This window comes from Entelurus aequoreus, linkage group LG02 (genome assembly GCF_033978785.1).
Source record: "Entelurus aequoreus isolate RoL-2023_Sb linkage group LG02, RoL_Eaeq_v1.1, whole genome shotgun sequence".
In the NCBI taxonomy this organism is placed as follows: Eukaryota; Metazoa; Chordata; class Actinopteri; order Syngnathiformes; family Syngnathidae; genus Entelurus; species Entelurus aequoreus.
The window spans coordinates 74,349,759-74,376,332 of NC_084732.1; the positions used below are offsets into that span (position 1 = coordinate 74,349,759).

Sequence of the window (26,574 nt, forward strand, 5' to 3'; positions counted from 1 at the left end):
TAAAAGTGCTGTTATGTTGTCATGTTGGTGTTCCTCACTTGGAATCTGCCAAATTTTTTGTTTTGCGTATGACGTGTTAATATATCTGTAGTGTTTATAATGTTACTTTGCACTTTTATTTGAGAAGGTCCGAACTTGATTGCTTGTTAAGTAATGTGCATATTTGAAATCCCACCCCCTCTCCTCTTTAAGATATTTTTGGTTGTAATTTGTATTTAAGTGAAACATTTTGCTAAAAGACAGAGTATATTTTATTATTGTTTGTTTTATTTAACTTGAAGATTTAAACATTTTCATTTCAATTACAACATTGAAATACGAGAGAAATAGACGTTTATTGCATTTGAAAGGATATACATGCATTATCTATAAATCAATGGTTAATTTGGTCTAGTGTTGTCCCGATACCAATATTTTGGTACGGGTACCAAAATGTTTTCGACACTTTTTGATGCTTTTCTAAATAAAGGGGACCACAAAAAAAATGCATTAGTGGCTTTATTTTAACAAATGTCTTACGATACATTAAACATATGTTTCTTATTACAAGTGTGTCCTTAAATAAAATAGTGAACATACAAGACAACTTCTCTTTTAGTAGTAAATAAACAAACAAAAGCTGCTAATTTAATTTGCTGACATATGCAGTAACATATTGTCATTTTCCATTCTATTATTTTGTCAAAAATATTAAGGACAAGTGGTAGAAAATGAATTATTAATCTAATTGTTCATTTACTGTAAATATCTGCTTACTTTTTCTTTTAACATGTTCCAGCTACACTTCTGTTAAAATGTAATAATCATTTATTCTTCTGTTGTTTGGATGCTTTACAATAGTTTTGGATGATACCACAAATGTGGGTATCGATCCGATACCAAGTCGTTACAGGATCATACATTGGTCATATTCAAAGTCCTCATGTCCTGAGTTTATAAACATAGTATACATTTTTTTAAAAAACGAAAGAAGATGTTGTGATGCCAAAAAATATTGACATAATCATTGTAGTATCAACTAGATAGGCTACTGTACTTGGTATCATTACAGTGGATGTTTGGTGTAGATCCACCAATGGTGTTCGTTTACTTTTTGATGCCGGTACTTTTCAGAGGCGGTATAGTAGTATCGCGGTACTAAACTAATACCGGTATACCGTACAACCCTAATTTGGTCTCATAAAAATATTGGCAATAACATCGTTTATCGGCAATTATTCGTAGGTCAAGATATCGTCAAGCAAAATGTATCCGCCCAGGCCTACAATGACCTCACATTAGGGCTGGGCGATATGGCCTTTTTTTAATATCTCAATATTTTTAGGCCATATCGCGATACGCAATATATATCTCCATATTTTGGCTTAACCTTGAATGAACACTTGATACATATAATCACAGCAGTATGATGATTCTATGTGTCTACATTAAAACATTCTTCTTCATACTGCATTAATATATGCTCATTTTAAATTTTCATGCAGAGAGGGAAATCACAACTAAGTTAATTGACCAAAACTGTATTTATTAAACAATTATTAAGCAGTGGCACAAACATTCATGTCATTTCCAAAACAGAAAGTGCAAAATTGTCAGTCATTTTAAAACAAGCTATTAGTGCACTTTTGTGCATGATGTCTCTAAGATGACTTATCAAAACAACACTAAATTAAAGTACACTTTTTGTACAGAACGCCACTACAATAGTTTAAAACAAATAAATTGCACTTTTGTACATGATGTCACACAAGATATTTCAATAAGTGTCAAATAAAAATCAGCTGCTTAATAGGAAATCAAATTGTGTACGTCCTTCGCTATGTGGTAGGTTCATGCGGACGTTCTCTCTTTTGTTGTTGACTATTTTTTTCATACGGTGTGGATCTGGAAATGTTTGCCTCGGCATTTTGATGGTGTGGGCGTGTGGCACCGAACGGAGATGTTGACATGCGGAGAAAGCACTCTTCATTCTCTAGCAGGTGACTTTTCAAATGATGCTACATATTAGCAGTAATGCTACTTTTTGTAGCAATGCTTTTTCCCCACACTTGACAAATCACGGTTGTCTTTTCGACATATTCCCACTTGAAGCCAAACCACCGCCAGGCGATGGACCCCGTGCTGTTTCTCTTGGGAATTAATTCTTCCTTCATTTGTTACCAGATTCACACCTTCTTTCTCTCGTATTACCACTCGCACCACAGCTAACTTTAGCCATGCTGCTACCTCTCTGCTGCGCGAGGGTGTATACGTATGTGACGTATGACGTGACAGTAAGTGACGTATGTAAGAAGGTGCGCTGGGTGTCTGTGAGAAGGAGACACAAGAAAGAGTGGGAAGAGCCAGCAGTGTAATGTCCGCAGCTAAAAGCAACTGCGTGAGAACATATACTCGAATATCACGATATAGTCATTTTCTATATCGCACAGAGACAAATCCGCTATATATCGCGTATATCAATATATCGCCCAGCCCTACCTCACATGATTATTTAGAAGGTGCTAGACCAGGGTTCTCCATCCTGTCACTCATTTACCACGGTCATTTTTGGAAACAATTAAAAAAGCTAAGCAAGAGTTTACTTTAACTGTTGTGTGCTAGGTTTGCTGCGTGATAGTGATATATATTTTTTCATTTAATGACACTGTGAATTAAATAAGTATGTTCTACCATTTACAAATTTGCCATTGCGTAATTGAGTTACTGGATGGCTTTTGCTTGCCCAATTAGGAACCTTTTTCTCACGCAAAGCTTAATAGAGTCTGACTGTTTTTGCTTGCTCAGCCACAATTTGTTAACGTTCAGGCAAGAATAACTTATCCTCTTTGATCTGGTTGAAATAAGATAGGCCTGGACGATAAATCAATTTTATCGATACATTTGAGTTTTTTGTTACAAACAATTTGAAAAAAACATTTTAAAAAATAATCAAAAGTTTTTTTCTCCTCTTGCTTAGCATAGTTTTTTGCCTCCAGGAGCTTTTGTAGCCTCCGTCCTCTCTCATATTTCCTAATTGGAGATTTACATGCCTAGTAAAACACGGCTAATGCTAAGGCAAAGAAGAGTGAGACGTTGTTTCCCAAGAAAAGAAAAGTGGCGTCAGTGGTTTTGTTTGGGGCAACAGTCGTAAAACAAAGACTGCAAGTTTTTTGTTTTGTTTTTTTAAAAGGAAGGAGCACAACAAACTTATTCCAGCATCTGATACCAAACGGTCCAACAGATGTAACAAATGCAACTCTTTACAAGGCAAACAAGAGCATAATAACAAACTCCAGGTAAAAAGCAGCTTACTGTGGTGGAATCATTTTTCACAAAGTACCATGTATGATAAGAATGGAGCACAGTGAAAAATGATCACTACAGCATTCGCACTACACGTCGCTAAAGATGTGGTGCCTTCCGTCCATCCATTTTCTACCGCTTGTCCCTCTCGGGGTCGCGGGGCGGGGTCATCGCAGGGGTAACACAGATAGACAGACAACATTCACACTCACGTTCACACACTAGGGCCAATTTAGTGTTGCCAATCAACCTATCCCCAGGTGCATGTCTCTGGAGGTATACAGTGGAAAAGCCTGTTTTTTTCCACCTAGAAAATTTATAAAGACCTCTAAATGCTACATTTTTATTGACATTTCAGAATTTCATACCAGATAGAAGATTTAAGTTTGTATTTCAATTATCTAAAATGTTGTTTATGTGCATGCAATGATATGCTACATTTTAGTTTATATAAGCATTTTATTCAATACAGAAGTGTTGCCTATTAGGGTTGTACGGTATTAGTATAGTACCGCGATACGAATGAATCATTTTCGGTACTATACCGCCTCTGAAAAGTACCGTTCTGCCACCCCCCTGGACACATGAGGACTTTGAATATGACCAAAGTATGATCCTGTAACTACTTGGTATCGGATTGATACCCAAATTCGTGGTATCATCCAAAACTAATGTAAAGTATCCAAACAACAGAAGAATAAGTGACAATTACATTTTAACAGAAGTGTAGATAGAACATGTTAAGAGAGAAAGTGAGCAGATATTAACAGTAAATTAACAAGTAGATTAATAATTCATTTTCTACCCCTTGTCCTTAATAATTTTGACAAAATAATAGAATGATAAATGACACAGTATGTTACTGCATATGTCAGCAGACAAATTAGAAGCCTTTGTTTGCTTACTTACTAAGAAAAGACAAGTTGTCTTGTATGTTACTATTATGTTTAAGGACAAACTTGCAATAAGAAACATGTGTTTAATGTTTAACCGTAAGATTTTTTGTTAAAATAAAGCCAATAACGCAATTTTTTGTGGTCCCCTTTATTTAGAAAAGTACCAAAAAGTACCAAAATCATTTTGGTACTGGTACCAAAATATTGGTATCAGGACAACACTATTGCCTATATTAAATAACTTTATATGTAGGGCTGCAACAACTAATCGATTAAAATCGATTATGAAAATAGTTGGCGATTAATTTAGTCATCGATTCGTTGGATCTATGCTAAGTGCATGCGCACAGGCTACTTTTTTAAAATGTATTTATAAACTGCAACATTTACACACAGCTGAGAAACAATAATCAAAATAAGTATGGTGCCAGTATGCTGTTTTTTTTCCAGTAAAATACTGGAAAGGTTAGAAATGTAGTTTGTCTCTTTTATCCAATTATTAATCGATTAATCGAAGTAATAATCGACAGATTCATCGATTTTCAAATTAGTTGTTAGTTGCAGCCCTATTTATATGATTAGGACAATGCATATTGATTACCACATAAGCAAAATCATCACAGTAGATATGCCAGAATTATCTATACAATAGCTACATTTAATCTGTTTCAACTGTTTAGATTTATTTTTATTATTTTCAACAAAGTCCAATTTGAAAAAGATATTTTGCTAAGAGCAAGATGCAGTGTATGCGGTGCCATTTCAAACTACTATTTTTTAATCAAATAAAAGCGAAACTTGTTTTGAATTATTTATGTCACGTGTATCCATTGGTTTATTTAAAAAAGAGGGGGGAAAAAATCAGAAAAAAATTGTATATCGAAATTTTTGTGAACAAATCGGATATTTCATTAGGCCATATTGCCAGGTTTAAAATAAGATATGAAAATGAGTGCTACAAAAAATGTTGCTGTTTTTTATTTTGCAAAAGTGGCTCTGAGAAGACAAAACCCCCCCAGTGATAGACAATCAGCTATTTTTGTACTTTAAAAAAGTTCACAATACCCTTAAATACATACCATTTCTACCAAAGTGTCTATTTTATTTGATCACACTTTAAATAAAAACGTGTTTGTAATCAATTTCCATTTTAAGCAGCTTTCTTTATCTATTTTGTAAGACGTTATTACGCAGTGTCATCTTGTGTTTCAAATGCTTGGCTCCGTAAACAATGTGGGAGTTTATCAGTAGTGACACTATCAGTGGCGCCTTTGTGAAACAATAACCAGTCTTTTTGAGCTGTGGAGCCACCTTGGCTGTCAAAGCAGGATTTAAGCTACATTTCCCACAGTTGTCATGGTAACTGTGAGAAGTGATTAAGACGAAAGGGTTTTAGGACAGTGTTGTCAAATCAGTGGGTAGGAGCATAGAGATTTGCACAGTTATCTTCTCTGAATTACATGATTATATGCAAACATTTTCTTTTGTAACTAACGAAATGCTAGGTAAGTCTCACGCAAGAGCTGTTTTGTAATTATTTTTGAATACCTAAAAAGAATTGACTATATTGAATTGTGTTTTTCTTTTCAGAACAAAATGCGGCCAAATGGAACGAGAACGTTTAGAACGTGAAGATTCTTTATCCCTCACCCCTGTGTCCCAACGGTCCGAGATAGCGTTGGACCTCACCGAGGCAATCCTGGGCCGTTGGCAATAAAATGTCCCTAAGTGGTGGCACTGCAGGCGGGAAAGGTGTGGACTCTAATGCGGTGGACACTTACGACAGCGGGGATGAGTGGGATATCGGTGTTGGAAATCTGATTATTGACCTTGACGCTGATTTAGAGAAGGACAAACTTGAGATGTCTGGTACCAAGGACGGCATGGCGGCACCACCCAGTGCAGTGGCAGCATTGCCAGACAACATCAGGTTCGTTAGTCCAGTGTCTGGCTCTCAAGGCAAGGAAACCAAATCCAAATACAAGCGCAACAAAAACTCTAAAGACAATAATAGCAAAGCTTCCACTGGAGATGGGGGCAAAAAGGAAACTGCAGGACGGACTCAAGGCGAGCCAACCGGCACAGCAGCGGGTGCAGCCGTGGCAGGCAACAATTCAACCTCTGGAAAGAACACAGAAAAAGTGGGGAAACCCTCCAGAGGTGTCCTGAGTGGCAAAAAAGACAAAGAAGGGGCGACAGGAAAAAGTAAAAAGGACAAAACCGACGGAGCAGCGGTTGTGGCGATTGCTGCAGTGGAGAAGGAGGTTGTGTCTCAAGTACAAGTTGCTCTGGGGAACAGTCGTAATACGAACTTTGACAGCACACAACCGACAGACTTGGTCGAAGCCAATCAAATTGGGAATATCACTCTTGAGCCTGTTGGAATATTACCAATATTAACCACAAAAACTGAGACAGAGGAGATAGAAAATGGTACTATTGAATGCAAGACGTTGAAGAAGGTGAAAAATGAAAAGGTATGTTTACATTTTTACATTTAATGTATGGTTGCAATGTCATTGTTGTCTTTGTCAAGGTTTATATGACATCTTGGCTTTACTGCAGTTGTCTTTGTCGCAGGCAACTTGATTTGGATTCCGATCTTTATTGGGATTTGTGGCGCGACCATTCACAGATTTGCCGTACTTAGGGAAGTTACAATTATATTCTGAATACTTCATTTCTTTTTATTGAGCTACTTTTGTGAGCTATGAAAATTGCCCTGGAAAAGTCGCTTAACTATTGTCCAAGTGCACCGTGGGGTTTTGAAATTGCAACAGTGATGGTCTGGTCTTGTGTCTGGCTGTCTGCCACATGATGAATACAAATCTATTGCTGTTATCTCTTTTTGTTACAACACTTTTAATGAGTTTCTCTTGGGGATTGGCTACAGAACATTTTTCTTCCAGATCCAGCCTCTAGACAGTGTCACATTGAATCCCAATGTGCCCTTTGGGGTTTGTTAATATACACTCTTTACTGAATGTGCACTGCATAATACTAGAAACTTTCATTACATGCAGAGTTAACCTATAACATCATGTTTCACTTCCCTTGACATAATTTGAACACTGACATTGTCATATAGAACAATATAATGATCTGTGTAGCTATTCAGCCATACTTATCTTGTTCACTCATGGAGCTGATCTATCACTGTGTCTATTGTCTGCCCCCAAGCACCCTTTTCATGCTGTCACAGTTTAAAAGACAGAAGAACAGGGCGGTGCTGAAGACTGTTTTTGTCTGTCATCGTGTTCCATTCTTAATCCCGCCAGCTCCAGCTATGTCTGTTGGAGCAGTGTGTGGGGGAGGGAGATTGTGCGAAGCACGCCTTCGTTTTCCTGCAGCTCTGAACCTATCATGGGGGATGGTCTGTAAGGAAGCCTGTTTGATTCCTTAAATCCAGGACACCATGCCTTGGATTGCTTGTTGTCCAAGGACATTTCAGGAAAAGCTTTGCATGAGAAGGCCTATGGGTTTGGATCAGTAACCCGATTATTTATGAAGTTGCCTCTGGGCCTGGCAACAATGGATTTTGAAACCATTAAGATGCGAATGAAAGGGAGGGGTTTTGCCGTAAGTCATAGTTGAACTGTTATGGAATAGCACCCTTGTCTAAGTAGTCTTCCATTAATGGGCTAAAAATCAACACTGACTATTAGTTTGACAGCTGTCTCCTCTTTTCTGCATTTCTTTTGACATGTTGACACGTGGTCATAAGCTCTCATCGCTGCTCATTTATCAACAAAACTCACAACTACAGATTGTTTTCAGAGTTTCCCCAATGTTTTCAAAGAAAGCGGGAGTAAACGTAAAATGTGTTGGAACATAAACATGTTTATGACCGACGAGCACTTTTTTACCGTAAAACATACAGCGAAACCTTGATTTATGAACGCCTCTGTTTGCCACCTTTTCGGTTTGCAAACCTTTATACCGTGCCAAATTTGCCTCTGTGTGCAAACCATGTCTCGGCGTATGAACGTTTCATTCATTCATTCATTCATTCATTCATTCATTCATTCATTCATTCATTTATTCATTCATTTTGCGTGCTGCTGGAAGCCATATAGCCCTGCCATTTTGAAGACATCACATCCTGTACACAAAGGCGAGGCCATATTGAAGAGGCGGGGCCCCCTACTTCACATCCTGTTTACCAAGTCATTACATGACCATCACTTCTCAGTGCTTCAGCATTTTTCAGCTTTTCTCGCCATTTACCAAGTTTTGTCTTGTTTATGGGTTTTTAAAAAGCCAACAGACCAGCCTGGAAAGAAGAAGGGATTCGCTGTAGATTTAAAAAGGACTATTTGCAAGGAGTACGATAATGGCTGATTTAGTTGTTAGTTTCAACGGGTAGCGTCAATTCTAAATTGTTTATTTCCACAATTTTCGTACCCTGCGCTAGTCAGAGCTGTGTCAGCCTGTCTTAGAGATTACTTTGTGTGATCGTAGCATTATAAATGTGTCCAAATGCCCAAGCCTCAGGTTGCTTTAAACTAGCGTTTTAGTTAGTTAGCTTCTAGCTTGCAACACCCTTACTTTGAGGATTTTAACGGCAAAGGGGGATTTGTACCGCATCAAATATTTATTTGTGATGAGACTGGACATTTTTGGAAAAAGATGCAGAGCTGACCTTTATTACAGCGTAAGCGTAGGCACTACCAGGACACATGCTGATGAAGGATCGCTGCTAGTTTCTGCTAACGCTAGCACTGACTGTAAGAATGTTAAAAAATGCCACCAATATTTGCCCACATAAGGTAAAAAGGATTTTCCTTTTTTTGTAGCAACATGGTTGTTAACGTGTTGGAGAGCACCAACGAGAGTTTTGTGTGTGCGCGCGTTGACAGTTACGCTTGCTGTTGTTGTTTGGATAAAAAATTTGATTGTTGACCCATCACCCCTTTATGTTGGTTTGATATATGTACAGTATACACGTTAAAGTGTCTTCAAAGTGTGCATTTTTTAACAAAAGTACGGACTTTCGTCAAGGCTAGAACCAATTATTGATGTTTACAGTGTTTCTTAAGGGGAACTCTGTTTCACTATACAAACTTTTCGGTTTAGGAACCATGTTCAAGAACCAATTGAGTTTGTAAATCGAGGTACCACGGTAAGCAGATAATGTTTGCAACTTGTGGATGACAGTACACACCACGGGCAAAAAGGGAGCATTTGGTGGTATTTATTTTTGTAAGCTATGCACACATCTGTGTGAATTTGTCACCGTTGTGTTGTTTTTTAAAAGACACTTTACGCAATGCAAGCCTGTGACAACCCCAGGCAACCGCAACCCTTCCGGTCCGCTCGGCAACACTTGGGTAACAGTGGTTTACAACATCCTGTCGTGGGTAAAGTTTAGGCCTTAAAATTAAAAGCGCACCAGTAAAATGAGACAGTTGCACCACAGTCCCATGTGTAAAAATGAATAGGAATATGAAATATTAAAGACTGATAACAGTTTTCTTCTTGTCCCTTGCTGGTAAACTGGAGTAACAACTCCCAACATGGATGTTCATTAAATAAAATACCAATACAAATATATTAGTTGATGTTACTACACATGACATTGTTTCATAGTTACAAAGAACAATTGCCAATTATATGGACATTAATAACCAATTGGTAACATCAAATTGGTAAAACACAAGCAATGCTACTGATTTTTGCTGCAACTTTGTTTTAAAAGCTACCACGAAATCAACAATTTTAGGCTGTGACAATCACAAAAAAAAACAGCAAAATCCTAGATGAACTGAAACGACACTTTCATAAGAGAAAGGTAGGGCATTCGGGAAAGAGTCACCATATTGTTGACGTGACAAAGCCTTAATCGCACTTAACCAGGTTAAGGTGTTGTCATATTTTGCAAAGTAGGTCAGTAGTGGTGCTGAGTAAGGCTTTAGATACGATCTAATGCTTGCTAGACAACATATTGTTCTTGTTGTGATCCGCACCTAATAGAATTACAAGTCTAAGACTAAACTACATGAAAGGTACATTGAGAGAAGAATTGTTAAAGGTCCAGAGGTTGATATGAATAAAGTAAGTAGAAAGTAGGTTGTTGCTAAAATGGAGTCAGTGATGCGCTTCATTGGGCTCATGACCTACCAAATGGAATTTCTAAATTAAGAATCAGGTTCAGCTCTTTTTCTTGCTTAACTTGAGTGAACATCATGAGAAAAACATTATTAATTCACTCACAACTCTGCTTCATTTTTTTAAGGCTGAAATTTACAGAATTCCAAAACATTAATGACTTAACTAATTAATTATCTTTAAATGTAAATACTAGGGTTGTCTTCAGGTAATTATTTTCATAGTCAAATATAATTTATTTTCCCCTGGTCTACGTTCATTCAAATCTATAAAATTTTATTAGTTTTTTTTAAAGAGAGAAATTAGAATTTTGATAATATGTACAACTGTGTACTGGGACACAGTTGGGTAAGTAAGGGACAAGCGGTAGAAAATGGATGGATACTTAATAGTCTTTCATTAAAATCAATTACAGTGTTTCCCATAAACTGCCAAGATACCTGTGGCGGCGTGGCTATGGGCGTGGCCATGGGCATGGTCACCATGACATCATCTAGTAATTTGCATAATTTACTACAATGATATGATTTTCTCTAAAAAGGCTCAAAAAATGTATACTTACTAATTAATAATAACAGTTTTGTTTTAAACGTCCATCCATCCATCCATCCATTTTACAATATAATTACAACACTTTATGTACATATTTATATACAGATTTGAACAATAAGTTATTCACTGAAATATATTTATTAATTGTGGTTCTTACAAAAAATATATCTTTTAAAATATAAAAGCTAAAATGTCTCTTAAAGCTCTGCCCCTTTAATTAGTGCATACTAAATCATTTAACTTTAGCCTACTACTACAACCATATTATTTACCAGCAACATAAAGTGAAACAGAGGCAGAGGTGTCCTGCCACAGTTAGTAACAAATAAACAGAAAACAGTAGTGGTGGTAGATAGACACAGAGCTTCATCAAACATCTGATCCACTGAACAAAGAGCTCCAAAAATCTTGAACTTTAGACTGCCATCAGTTTTACTCCCTACACTTAACCATGTGTTTCCTACTGCCTGCAGACTTTGCACCCTTTGTTATATACACATGTTGTGTTTCTAAAATAAATACATTTAATAAAGTCAAATACAAATAAGGCAACAAGAGAAGTATCCTACACTTCTCTTTTGTAAAGTAAATCTGAACAGCCGATATGGGCATCTACATGAACTATATGATTTGCCTGTGAAGCTGGACAGGACAAAAAAAAAAAAAAATGTAATTTTAATTTTTTATTTTTTATTTGTGGCGGCCGTAATTCTTTCGTGGCGGGCCGCCACAAATAAATGAATGTGTGGGAAAAACTGAATTAAGGTTTTCATTTGTGACTTTTTTAATGTAAAAAAAAAAAAGAGGTGAAACTATGCACCATGGCTCAGATGGTAGAGCGGCCGTCCAGCAAATCAAATCAAACTATTTATAAAGCGTTTTTCAAACATAAAAGAAATGGAACAAACATGCTTTACAGATTTATAGACAATACCTGAGGATTCCTGGTTCGAATCCAGCTTCCTCCATTCGAGTCACGGTCGTTGTGTCTTTGGGCAAGACCCTTCACCCACCTTTCTCCCAGTGCCGCTCACCCCGGTGTATGAATGTGAATGGATGTTTGGTGGTCATCAAATTGGCAGCCACCCCCAGGGCGGCTGTGGCTACAAAAGTAGCTTACCACCGCCACTGTGAGCGTGGAGTAAATGAATAATGGGTTCTCAGTTCTCATTGTAAAGCGCTTTGAGTGTCTAGAAAAGTGCTACATAAATCTAATACATTATTATTTTTACAGTAAATGTTGTAACAAAGGTTCCGTATGGGAACCTGCGAAAGGATCATCACCTTTGCCAGAGGAGAGCTACATCTTCGAGGAGAGAGGTGATGCGTCCCGGTGCGTGTCGTGTTTATTTTCTGGAGAGTCCTCCCAGTGAAGCTCCATGTAAAACAGCAGCGTGTCCCCATGTAGAAACATCTTCCCAATATTCTTGTGTGCAGACACATTTTTTTTTAGATGTTGGAGGCCGAAACACAGCAAGCTGTTTCTAGAATTGTCACACTCGGAGTCGGAAGCATCGACCGCTCTGGCTAAGCGTGATGTGTTACCTCTTTCTCTCTTAAAAAACGATTTGCCTGCACACAAAATGTATTTTACCAATATTGATAGAAGACATAATCATCACAATCAATATATCCTCCCAACACACCTGCTGTACTCTAAGCCTCAGCATGTAAACAACTCACCTCCCTCCCTCTGAGGGGGCAGGGGATTTCCTGTCCGATGAATCGAATCTTCGACTATTTGAAGGCAGCCCTCGTGAATACACTTTTTCAATGTGATATATGTGATGATTCACCGCCAGTTGTCTGTAAGCCCTTTTTGGAACGTTTGTTTCATGATACACTTTTCAGGCAAAAATAAGAACTTAATTGTTCTCAGTAGTTAACCACAATTTCCAGGCTATAGAGCACACCTCTTTTTAAGCCGCACCCACCTAATTTTTGGGCACATTTCTATTTTGAACACATATTGGGTGCACGTGTCGACGAGCCACAGGATTACACATTAAAAGATTAAATATTTACAAATTTAAGGTGGATTTCCCCTCCGTGCGGCAGGTTTTCCCTTTTTCGATGGCCGGGCTGATCTTTGTGTTACGCCTCAGTCATGTGCATTTTGTGAACTTGCGGGCAAAAAGAACGTATTTACGGGAGGGACGGCGTGGCGCAGTTGGGAGAGTGGCAACCTGAGGGTTCTTGGTTCGATCCCCAGCTTCTACCAACCTAGTCACGTCCGTTGTGCCCTTGAGCAAGACACTTCACCCTTGCTCCTGATGGGCCGTGTTTAGTGCCACCATCAGTGTGTGTGAATGTGTGTGTGAATGGGTAAATGTGGAAATAGTGTCAAAGCGCTTTGAGTACCTTGAAGGTAGAAAAGCACTATACAAGTATAACCCATTTACCATTTAACCACCCATGACGCAGTTTGGCTGGTGCGGAGAACTAAGTTGTGCTGCTAAGCTGCTAAATTGTGTCCACAATTATGTTGTATTTAGGAAAAAGGGGGAAATGGCGTTACTGGTGTTCCTAATATAATGGCCTGACAGCAGGGAAGTGAAGTGTGCAGCGTTGTGGATATGTGTGGAAGTGCTGTCGCTATTCAGGGACAGACATGCTGCGTCACACAGGAAAAATCCATAAATTAGCTGCAACATTTCTATAAAGCGCTGGAAAAACTAGCGGCTTATAGACCGGAGATTACAGTAGTTCTTTTCCGTCACAAAAACAATTGAGTAACTAAATGTAATTATTTTATTTTTGAAGTTTACAAGAGTTAATCAACATTACATCTGCAGTGGAAATCCTGATACATATTATATCCAGTGGCCTCGTCAAAGTGGAGTTGTGGCTGCCCAAGCATTCAGGGCTGTACGCTCAGCTTTTCAATGAAAACATTTAGTAGCACAGAATTTTTTTTAGTAGCACAGGAAAAAATTATGAGCAATATGAAATGTCCTAAATAACACAATTTGACTATTAACACTTAATGTACACATTAACACACGTGCATATAAACCCAGTGTTATCATAAGACCTAATGCAAACCTCAATTAAACATTTCTGTCCCATAATAATACTACATCATGCCGCACACACACGTACTAAGGTACACATGGTCTCATATCATGACTGACATCACATCACATACAATTCCATTACTAATCATAATGCTACTCATACACATGCCAGAATGATGAGTGACGTCTTCAGTCAGTACGTGTCCATGCACTAAAATAGTCTCTAAATAAGCCTCCTACAATCCATAGAAACGCCTTAATCCCTTCGAATCGCGGATGCGCCAGTCTCAACGCGCGGGATACAACTCGGAAGCAGATTCCTTTCGAACAAAATCCGAATGAGATGAAAGATAAAGAAGCATGTATATTAAAGGCAAATTATAAAGCGTACAAAAACATTTTCACGCTGCATATGTGCAAGCCAACTGATTATTTTTCCGCACAACTGGCAAGATAGTCCAGAACATTAGCAACCTTCCTTTGGAACAGTATCAATTGCAGTGTGACGTCATAGATCAACCGGAAAAGTAATTCAGTTATCCGTGCTAAAAAGAAACAAGCGTTCCCTCAGTGTACGGGAGGCACTTGGCGTATGACCAATAGTAGCATTTGAAAATGAACTATTTGAGAAATCAGACTAATTTAGCGCATGGAAATTGATTGTAGTGAGTCCCCAGGACCCACAAAAAGTTGATTTCAGTCAGTCCTTGGAAAATTCAGTAGGACCCACAAAAGGAGTTTGTTTGCAACCTTTATATGCATGCCTAGAGGGTCTAAGTTTCCCAAGTATTTTAAGCATAATATCCCGACCATTAACGGCTTTTAGCACATAAAGACATAGTTGCTTCTCTTGGACTGTTTTCGTGTATGTGCACGTCCTCCTTGTGTGTATGAGACAGGAGTAAGTGACAGGAATGAACCTTAAACAAATTCCTCAGACCAATGAGCAATTTTTATTGAGTATAATTGAATATAGACATATAGAATATGGACACTTAAAAAATTATTTTCTGTTAAACCCTTAATGGTAAAATAAGCTATACTGTGGTGTTCTCAGTAACTGAGATCAAGTTGCAAACAGATGAGCACCTTTAGAATTTTGTATTTCTCTCTCGTTCATTAATATGTATTTTTATAAAAATGTTTTATTGAAATCATTAGGTTTTGATATGATGTGATATGGTTAATACCAGGTGGATTATTTTTGATTAATGTGTATTAAAATTGTCACAAGGGCATGACATACTGTACACAATTCTAATAAAATAACATTTTAAAGCAACATAAGTAACACCTAAATACATGAGTAAATATCCACCGTTTGACCAATTAAAAAGTCTGTGAGTGTGTCACATCCAGGTTTCCAGTTAAGCACCGCCCTCTTCGTCGAGCTACTGCCACTGGTAAAGTTACTAAACATGTCAGACATTAGTCAATTTAAAAGGCGTCGTGACGATTCTCAACTTATTCATGACGAAGCCAGGAACAAAATGAGAATTTGTATCGGAGATGCCTTTGAAAGAGGGAGACAATTGAAGGTGGAGAAGATTTTTTCAAACTTGCTACTTTCCTCCTTGATAGGTAAGTCAGACATTTACGTTTTGTTATTGTAATAAATGGACATTTTGTATGTAAACGATATTGTCCAATACAGTCTATGATCTTGTCCAACAAAGCTAGTATGTTCGTGCAATGAATGCTTAGGAGCGAAGCACCATCACACTGGTGTAGCTTAGCATGCTAGCCCGGTCAATGACACATCAACATATAGGCTAACGGGGGAAATATATGCCTGTTAGCCTGTATGTCGATCCAACTGACAGGAAAAAGTATATATTCGACAAATGAAACCTATGTGGATATGGGTAGTGTCAGTGCCTATTTCGTTCTCAATATGCTTATACACTGAGGAAATGCGTTCTAACATTAGCACGGCTAATTGCGGCTTATGGTACTGTATGTGCATTAGGCACATATGATGTGGTATTTGCTTGGCACAATATAATGCATTACATTAAATGATTTTCTACCTCTTTGTGTATTATGATAAATAAATACATGATAAATGGGTTATACTTGTATAGCGCTTTTCTACCTTCAAGGTACTCAAAGCGCTTTGACAGTATTTCCACATTCACCCATTCACACACACATTCACGCACTGATGGCGGGAGCTGCCATGCAAGGCGCTAACCAGCACCCATCAGGAGCAAGGGTGAAGTGTCTTGCCCAAGGACACAACGGACGTGACTAGGATGGTAGAAGGTGGGGATTGAACCCCAGTAACCAGCAACCCTCCGATTGCTGGCACGGCCATTCTACCAACTTCGCCACGCCGTCCCCATATTTCCATGTCGCCGTATACGTTGCCGTATTGCCATGGTAGTATGATTTATGCGTAATGTGGTTTTTGCGTATAGTGGGTTGGCTCATAGAATTGCTCTCTGCACTGAAAGATGGCGATGTGCGTACATGGAAGAGAATGCAGTGCGTCAGATTGGATGCAACATGGAGCTGAACGAAATGTGGCGGTAATTTTACTGTTGGCCTTGGCTTGCCATCAAATTAGGCCTATTCGTTATGTATATAATATAATATATAATTATTTTGATGGTGGTCCGTGCAGTCAAACTAGTCATTTTAGCAGGGTAATGCCAACAATCTGTCCCGACTCCCGACGAAAATATTGCTGCGTAACTTTACAAATACATTTGGCTAATCGACTTCAGTAAAATGGGGCATAATTACTTTGTAAACCATCTTGCTAGAAGCATAAACAAGAGAAACCTACAGCGTAGGACTCGTCGATTGCCATCGGAAATTCCTTGGAGTAGGATTCGGATTCGGCTGCGTATCTGGCAACCTCAGTTGTAGTCCCCTCCCTCAGTAGTGGGAAGGGACTACAGAATTTTGACCGAGATTGCAGTACCATTTCTGGCCACATTGCTACATATGGAACCTTTAACTTTCGACTCAAAATGTATGCTCAACAAATAATCAAAGCATGAAGCTAAAACTAAGCAAAACATGCCAGAGTAAAAGAAAATGATTTGAAAGTGAAAAAATACACAAGTCAGACTTTGCCATTAAATCCTGACTATTAGTTTAAAATGGACAGCTGCCTTGTCACAGCCTGAGTAAAGATGGTTAGCATGCATGTTGTTTGCAGATACATTCTGTGTGAATTGGGTGTGACTGTGCAGCTTCATTCTCATGCTTAATTTATGCTTCTGTGTCACACCTCCCCCTCCAAAATTGTGCCGCAAAGGTTGACGTCCACTTACAAAAATATCAAACAGCGCATTGCAATGGCGCTGACTTGTCATTTGGCGCTGGTTTGTCATTTAGGACATTCTTTTTTGCGTATTTGAATTGCTGAGAGTGCGTTCAGCCTGCAAATACCTTCTCGTAAAATTTTGGATCAACTGTTGTAACACATTGATTAGTCCAGCTCCAACAACACTTTTATTAATGTGTATGCGCACACGCACACATACACAAAACAATTACTATTGTTCTCCGGCAATTAATGTAAGCTAACATGCTACATAGTCAACAATTTTCGTGCTAGCACACTGAGTCGATTCACCGGAAAACACTGTTCCTGCCGTACCGGCAAAGGATTGAATTGCAAATGCTCAACCCCAACGCAGAATTTAAAAAAGATAAACGCATTGTCGGCAGGTACCGCGTGATGACTACGCAGAAGCATAAACCGACTAAGTGTGCGAAGATACACATCCCCAAAGCGTTGTCTCCCAGATACTCTCAGATCCTCTTCACTTTCTTTCCCCAAGCAGTTTCCACTTCAGCGTGCATCTCACCTTCACACCACTCATTATCATACAACTGTAGAGGCAAGAGCAAGGCATTCCTCAACTGCCTCAATCTGGCATTAGCCTTGATAAATGGAGCAACTCTCATGGAAAATTACATCGGCAGTGTTACTTTGAGAAAAGGTGAGAGGAAGGAATTGGAGCGCTTCAATGAAAGAGTTCAGCCACCACTGTGTAGCTATAGCCGGTGGAATGAATGGAGCTGCAGCCTGTTTTTTATTTTTTTTATTTTTTCAACCTGTGCCTGGGTTTGTACTGTTTTCTAGTCAACTCCTTTTTAAGTAGTGCATCAAAATACTTCTTAAATACATACTGTGCTCAGAATCTAGATGTGGTTATTCACCATGTGTTGACATCCAAGCGCCCTCACAGTATAGGGAAGCTTTTTACCAGATTGAGTAAAGCAGGCACCCTATGGTTTGGGGTACTTAAAGGGATAATACAAATCCTTATCGAGTGACACCACATTGCTACTAAAAGTGCTAAACCCCTATTGTGTTCACCTTGACTTTACTGTATGTATGTTTTACACAATTTGTGCGCAAAAGCCTGACATACTTTGCAATACGGCAATTGACTAGATCTGACCAATCTATGTCATTGTGCATAAACCGAGGAAGCCTACTTGGATGAGCAGCAAAACGTTTTTAAGATGTTATCTATAGGCATACGGCAATTGGTTTGGACAACTGTCTGCAACCAGATTTTATAGCTTGAAATTTGAATTAACATTTTTTTGGACAGACAATTTAATTAGACATCCAGCAAAATAGATGCATCACAACTGTAACAGTGAATAGGGTAATAGCTCAGTTGTTGCTTTTTACACAGAACCCAGTGGAAATGGTATGCTGCCACAAGTCTGCACACTTTAACACAGGGACACCATGGGGTTGGAATGGTTCACACAATCCACGGTTCGGGTCTTACCACAATTTTGTAAGAATTTTTTTTTAGTTTGGAGCACATTGGTCATAATAAAATGTTACGGTTAATTAAATGCAGAAATCCTTATATTTATTGGTAAAATACATCAGTAGACAATTTTAACAGTATTTTAAGTCAAATGTACCAATGAGTGCTTTGAGTAACTGTTGATATAAGGTACTTTATTAAAACATTTATTTTGTTAGCTCATTTGAAGGCCTACTGAAATTATTTTTATTTATTTAAACGAGGATAGCAGATCCATTCTATGTGTCATACTTGATCATTTCGCGATATTGCCATATTTTTGCTGAAAGGATTTAGTATAGAACAACGACGATAAAGTTCGCAACTTTTGGTCGCTGATAAAAAAAAAAGCCTTGCCTATACCGGAAGTAGCGTGACGTCACAGGAGGAAGGATTCCTCACAATTCCCCGTTGTTTAGAATGGAGCGAGAGACATTCGGACCGAGAAAGCGACGATTACCCCATTAATTTGAGCGAGGATGAAAGATTCGTGGATGACGAATGTTAGAGTGAAGGACTAGAGAGGCAGTGCAGGGTGTATCTTTTTTCGTTCTGACTGTAACTTAGATACAAGGTCTCATTGGATTCCACACACTCTCCTTTTTCTATTGTGGATCACGGATTTGTATTTTAAACCACCTCGAATACTATATCCTCTTGAAAATGAGAGTCGAGAACGTGAAATGGACATTCACAGTGACTTTTATCTCCACGACAATACATCGGCGAAGCTCTTTAGCTACTGAGCCAACGTGATAGCATCTGGTTCAAATGCAGATAGAAACAAAATAAATAAATCCCTGACTGGAAGGATAAACAGAAGATCAACAATACTATTAAACCATGGACATGTAACTACGCGGTTAATAATTCTCAGCCTGGCAAAGCTTAACAATGCTGTTGCTAACGACGCTGAAGCTATCTTAGCAACCGGACCTCACTGAGCTATGATAAAAACATTAGCGCTCCACCTACGCCAGCCAGCCCTCATCTGCTCATCAACACCCGTGCTCAGCTGCGTTCCAGCGATCGACGGCGCGACGACGGACTTCACCCGATCACAGATGCGGTTGGCGGCTAGCATCGGCTAGCGCGTCTGCTATCCAAGTAAGTCCTCCTTGTTGCGTTGCTACAGCCAGCCGCTAATACACCGATCCCACCTACAACTTTCTTCTTTGCAATCTCCATTGTTCATTAAACAAATTGCTAAAGATTCACCAACACAGATGTCCAGAATACTGTGGAATTGTTTGATGAAAACAGAGCAGTTTGTATGGTGACACATTGGGTACGAATACTTCCGTTGCCGTCGTGACGTCACGCGTATACGTCATCATACATAGACGTTTCCAACCGGAAGTTTAGCGGGACATTTAAAATTGCACTTTATAAGTTAACCCGGCCGTATTGGCATGTGTTGCAATGTTAAAATTTCATCATTGATATATAAACTATCAGACTGCGTGGTCGGTAGTAGTGGGTTTCAGTAGGCCTTTAAACCTGATGCTGCGTACAGCACTGTTAATGTAAAGGCTGGAGGTGGGCTGCTGTTCTTAAAAGTGCTTGACTGACAACTGCAATGTTATTGAGTGGAGATGACAAGAGGGTATGTATAAATTAAAGAAAATAATTACAGCTGTAGTTAGGGATGATACTCGAAACCGGTTTTCCCGGTTGTTTGATAAGAAAATAACCGAGTCCTCGGACTCAAATCCCTTTTTGAGAACCGATACCCGTTATCGAGACCACTATAGTAAAGAAAAAAAGTTGGTTCTTTATTCGAATCCCTCGGAACGAATCCCGTCCCGACCAGAAATGCCCCGTGAGACATCACAAGAAATGACGTCACGTAGCTCAGTCATTAGGCCCAGATAGGGAAAGCAGGAAAAAAATAGACCGGAAAAAGCGCTCCAAGGTGTAATAAAGTTCAAAACAAAAGGTATAATCCAATGAATAACTTTACTGAGAGATTTGAGCAGGGTACAAACACATGACGAACACTTTTACGACCAACCGGAAACATAGCAACCAGGCTAGCAACGCACCTCCTTTACAGCAGCTGTCGCAACGTTCTTAAAGCAACCGCACATACAGTAGATATATATACAATATATATGACATGATCTCCCTTTTTTAACTTTTGTTTTTCTTTCCTTGTAAACAAAACAAAATCACACTGTATATGTGTTGTCTGTCTAATTATAAATAATGCAGACGAGGCGTGTTGGCTGAGTTCTTGACGTTTACTTTCACAGCGTGCTCATAACCTCATTCTTAGCTGCCTGGGTGACGACATGTAACGACACTTTTCGGGGCTACCGCGCATGCTCGTCACTCCCGTTGCATGCTGGGTAGTGTAGTTGTTATATTCCCTAGCCTAGCTCATAACATCACATCTTTCCCCCTATAAAGAAATAATGTTAACTCAATAAAGTGTATTTCTTTTTTTAGCTTTAACATTTCATTTTTTAGCATTGTAACCACATTTGCAAACAATTTTTCTCTTCATAGAATTTTCTTTCAATAAAGAAATAAAGTGCAAAAATGACAAAGCATCATAACAAACAGTTATGTCAAATAGCAGCAGAAGTGCACTTTTTGGAGAGCTTTATTATTTTAAGTTTTGTGCCCAAGCGACTGATTTAATTTAACACTATATTATTATTTATACACCTATAGTGATCACAGACACAGGTTGTTTTTGTGTTACTGTATATATTTGTTTTTCGGAAAAATCCCACTTAATATACTTTGGGTAACAGCAGTTAATATTTATTTATTTATTTTATTTTTTTTAGGGGGGTAATAGTCAATATTTATTTATTTAATTAGATTATATTTTTTTCTTATATAATAAAAGTGAGCTTTTGTTAAACCAAATATTGTGTTTTTTTCCATATACAACAACCTATCTGGACTCGATAAGAGAATCGATAAGGAATCGGTTCGATAAGAGGATTCGATAATAGGCTCAAACTCGGTAATTTCTTATCAAACATCATCCCTAGCTGTAGTCCTGTCTGTACTTTGAACTTGCATCGGTTTTCTTGTTCACAACAACACAAACGCAAGAGCTGTGTTACGAGTGTATGGGTTGACCTGGCTAGCACTAGCTTCATAGTTTGTATAGGTTGCTTCTCCTCATGATGACAGCGCATCAGTCACATTCATGTCGATTTCCATTATATTCCTTGTTTAACAGTACATTCCGTTGTTGTTGGCCAATTCCATGATTCCTTCCACGAGTCTGTTAACACGGAAATTACTTTGCTTCACTATGAGCATATATTTGATCCGAACGACACGTACACAACACACGCGTGCTCCAAACCGTCATAGGTCATCCAAATTTTTCGGATTTGTTTCATAAACCGTTCCATCCGTACAACACGGCATCACACAATTAAGATTGTTTGGTGTTGCATTTAAAATACTTGACAGAGAAGGACTTTGCTTTCTCTGAGTGGTTTCGTCCCACATTGACAAATATTTGTTAGGTTAATTGGAGACTTACAATCAGTGGTCTCCAATAACCTACTCTATATCATATTCTCTTAATAATTATGTAGATACAATTGTTCTCGTGGTAATCATTGGGCGAAATCTGGGACCGAGTGTACTAAATTTCATGTTGTCTTCTGTGCTCGTTTAACAATTAAGGTTTTTTAAATTTTTAAATCCTTGAATCTTGTGCGACTGCCTGCATAAATACAGTCTGACTTGTGTCCTACTGGCAGCTCGCGAGCGATGGATTGGGCGCCCCTGCTCTAAATTGTCCGTAGGTGCGAAAGTGGGTGTGAATGGTTGTTTTGTCTATCAGTACCGTGTGACTGACTGGCCACCAGTCCAGGTCGCCCACACCCCCACCACCCCGCTCCCCTGTCAGATGGGATAGGCTCCAATTCACCAGTTACTCTGAACAGGATAAGCTGGAGCAGCAAGTGGTTTCAACTGTCACTCTCCAATGGCCTACAACTTCACTCCACCCAACAACAACACGCTACAATATAATTTTGAATTGTTTACATTGTGATAGAAATGTTAAAATGTCTGATGTGACCCTGTGTCAAACGATAAGTGATTAATCTCATGTTATGGATTAGGGTAATTGTTGTTGTTGTAGGGTAGTTGCTAATGTGGAGTTATCTTTGTAATGGAGTTAGTTCTGTAATTGTAAACTCACCAGTGCAGACACTATTCGTCCAGAGTCTGGAACTAAATACATGTGTTCTTTAAATTAATTGGCTCACTTATCTCATTTTGGATTGCTATTGATTCTTAGTCCAGTCACACACACAGCCAGCCAAAATGGTTACAGCTGGAAAATGTAAACTATGCCTTCAAATTTGGCTGGCTGAAGTGCACACATCATCGCACACAAGTATGTGTATGTTTTCTGTGCCAGTTTCAGTCTGTGGTTGGCATAAAACAATGTTTTATGGTTATATAAAAGTTTTGTGTGGAAAGCATTCTTACAAATTAAAATTCCTTGAAAAATCCCAGTTTGCTCATAACGAGAATACTTAATCCCTTTGATGGAAGGTTTGCTTTATTGTATCTGTAATTCTTGTCTTTAGCTATGAAGCATGTCCTGATGTGCTGGATCTTAGTAGCAATGGCAACATCAATGGGCTTGACAGTATCTTATTTCTTTATCAGAGTGATTGTATTTGCATACACACTTACATGTTTGTCTACATCCGTGGAAAGCAATCACAGACCTGTCAAACAAAGCCCCTGTTATGCTTTGTCTCTCCCTCGCTCTCGCCCCGAAGCTTTCCATGAAGTGTATTGCTGTGACTGGATCAGCGTGCTTAAAGGCAGGCTTGTGGGGGAAGGGAGCGCAAAGGCTTGTACAACTAATTCAGCTCATGAAAGAATTGCAGTAAGAGCAGCTGTCTTCCATTGTTAGCCTGCACATTTCCAGCGTGCCTCTTTTCTGCCCTCTATGTTGAAGTAGTAATGCTGTGACAGGAAGATTAAGAGAAAACTATTACAAACTAAGTTTTATAGTGATTAAGGTTTTTTTGGAGAGTTGGGGCATTGGGGATCGAGTACATTTCATTTGAATGTGATCATGATAAGATGTTACCTGAATGCTCAGAAAATGGTAAATTAATAAGGACTTTTTGAAAAAGGCTAGGACTATTGCTGAGTCCAGCTGTCTGGATTGTCTCAGGTTTTCTCCAGCAGACAGATAAACATAGTTTTTTGCGGCGTGCGACAAGGCATACGGCATCTGTTGGGTAAGAGAAGTGGGTTTGAGAGTAAGAAAGTGCCTCCGGAGAAGTTGTCCGGTGTTATGAATGGATAGACTCTTTGACCCTTAATACACTGAATAGCATGTCACAGGCTGCTGGGGCTGTATGTGGTGTGAGAGGCGCTGCCAGAGAGCTCTTGGATTCCTGAATCCTTGAGGCATGTGGTCTGATTAGCAGGACAAAACCCACACAGTGGGGAGGAGCAGACATAGCTTCCCCCCCACAACTGGAATTTTCTACCAGCGAGGAAAGAAGTGGCTCGAGCTTGGTTGTAATTTGCTATGGTTGGAGAGTTGTATAAATACCTATGTGCTCCTCGTAGATTTGCTAAACACATTTCTTCTATTCCTTTGGCAAGTGTTCATGTATACCGAAAGTAACATAATCTAAGCTTTAAAAACATGAGACAAACGAAGACCAAACACGTTGTTTGGTTGGTCTGTAGGTGACCTACCGAGCGAGCCATAACTGTTCTTGTCTTCCTAATATCCCAATGGCTGTAAAAGTAATGCACAAACACAAAGCTCTTCACCAGTCTTCAGAAATGGTATGTTGCCACTTTATATGAGGCTATTCACAAGGCTCAGACTAATCATTAAACATGTTTGTTTCATGGCAGACCATAATCAAACCAAGACACAACAAAGGTAAACCATGTGGTGTATAGTTGAAAAGTTTAAAATCTGTGCCTTTCTAACATGGACGTACACACGTTTTTTTTTTTGATACTGCACCTTTTGGAGAGAAAATCCACCGTTCCCAGTGTGAACGAGAAGAGAATAAAGAACTGTTGAAGTCTTTGCCCTCTTTCCCCCAACAGCATTACAACAGACCAGCTAAATCAGTTACAGTCAATTGTTGCAAAACAAAACAAATGAATACATTTAGTAATTATGAGATTCATAGCTGTACATTTCAATTGACTGTAATCAATCATAAACAAACCTTTCAACTGAATTTACATTACATCCATATTACCAGATACTTTTTTTTTTTTAAAGGGAAACAATGGAAAATGCTGCTGTCTGTTTTGAAAATTTCCTTTGCCTTATTGCACTATAGCTTGGTTTGAGTTCATAACTGTCTTTTCATGTGGATGGTGGGGAAAATGTTGGTTTTATGAAAAGCTTAAAACAATGTTTATAGCATGTTATATGTGAAAACCACTAGTCTGCCTGGTAAACCTGTGGTTTCCCAGACATGACATGCTCTGGCAACAATCAAAGAATTTTTAAAGTTGTGTGCAATCTCGTGCTTTTTGGTGCCTAAGATAAAAAAAAATGTCCTTCAGTAATGTGAATGTCATAGTGTTTGGCCTTCCCTCTTTTTGTGTTGTTGCTTTGTGTGGTGCCCACATCACAACAATCTTCCCTTCTCAAGACATGCCCCATGGCTGATTGATATTTGTAATGAATTGAGGACAAAAAAAGAAAAGGAGGGATTCCAAACCTCAATGAGTAGCTCTTCAATGTTATTTTTGGTGGACAGTCATGGGAGCGTTTGAGTTTTTATCCCAGATGAATGTGGGTGTGATTATTTATTATTAATCTTTTTCATTTAAAATTGTGACTTGTTCAGTGTTATGTTTGTGTAATGTCGCAAAATAGATTTGGTCCACTGAGTAATGGAAGACTAGCCTTTGACAAAGACTAAAATTATAGTACTGTATAGTGCTGGGCGATATGGACCATAACTGACACCACTGTATTTTGAGTCCAAATAAGGGTACATGGTATATACCGGTATCTTAAAAAAACCTGCAAAGTGCCTAAGGTTGCCTAAGTGTTTTCCGACTAAATAACCAGTGTTGAGGGTACTCAGATTACATTAGTTGTCAGAAGTAACGTAATGTGCTGTTTATTCTTAATAAGTAATTCGTTTTCGTTCATTTTGTTCATCAATGTTAGGTTCATAGCCTCACGCTTGTGCGCGGGGATAGATGGAGCTTTTACTTGCTCACTTAGCCTGTGCTATATTACATTAGCTGCTATGCTAAGTCGCTAACAGAAGTGAACAACATAAACAGATGAGAACCGTAAAAAAGTCACTACAAGGAGAGATATACCTTCAAATTGGTGTATGTGTAAATAAAACTGTAGTCACTCACCAATAGCCAAATACAGTCGCTGTCCAAAGCATTGCATCACTCTGGAGTCGGGAAGTTGGCACCATGCCGCCATATTTAAATAAAAAGTTTGATGCGCATCATCAGCGAAGCCTCCGTAAACACGCAAGGGGCTGGGGTGAGCCAAAGATGATACCCTGTGCTTCGCCTGTCAGGCGCAGAGAAGAGCAAACGGCCGTAACAAAGGCACATCAAATGATACCGGTATGGCGGTATTGTCTCTTTCTAAAAAAATACTGGTATTAAGGATAATACCGGTATATCGCATATTCCCGTGTCCCAAACGGCCGAATAGCGTTGCAAATAATAATAGGGTCCTCTGCCGCGACTTGTTCAGAAGTTGCACGGTCCGTCTTCACAAAGGTTTTTTCCTCTGGTTTATAAGGAAAATATCCATTAAAAGTGTTTCTGAATGATTAGTTCAAGTGCAGACAAAGATGTCCATGTTGTGGTTGGCGAATGTCGTCACTCTTTATTAGAAGGTACATATCTAGTCAACGGCAGCTGTGGTTGCTCCTTCAGGGCACATTGCCCTTTAGTGTT

General features: G+C 38.9%; 1 protein-coding gene across 3 annotated transcripts in view; it reads left to right on the top strand.

Annotated features, from left to right (window-relative positions):
- The window catches only part of LOC133639079 (zinc finger protein 609-like), a 172,337-nt gene that overhangs the window by 38,404 nt on the left and 107,359 nt on the right, over positions 1-26,574 (top strand). For all 3 annotated transcript variants that reach the window (XM_062032211.1, XM_062032228.1, XM_062032219.1), the window contains exon 2: positions 5,769-6,655. In XM_062032211.1, the coding sequence (XP_061888195.1) occupies positions 5,897-6,655 (759 nt within the window). In that variant the 5' untranslated portion in view covers positions 5,769-5,896. The remainder of the gene's footprint in view (positions 1-5,768; positions 6,656-26,574) is intronic.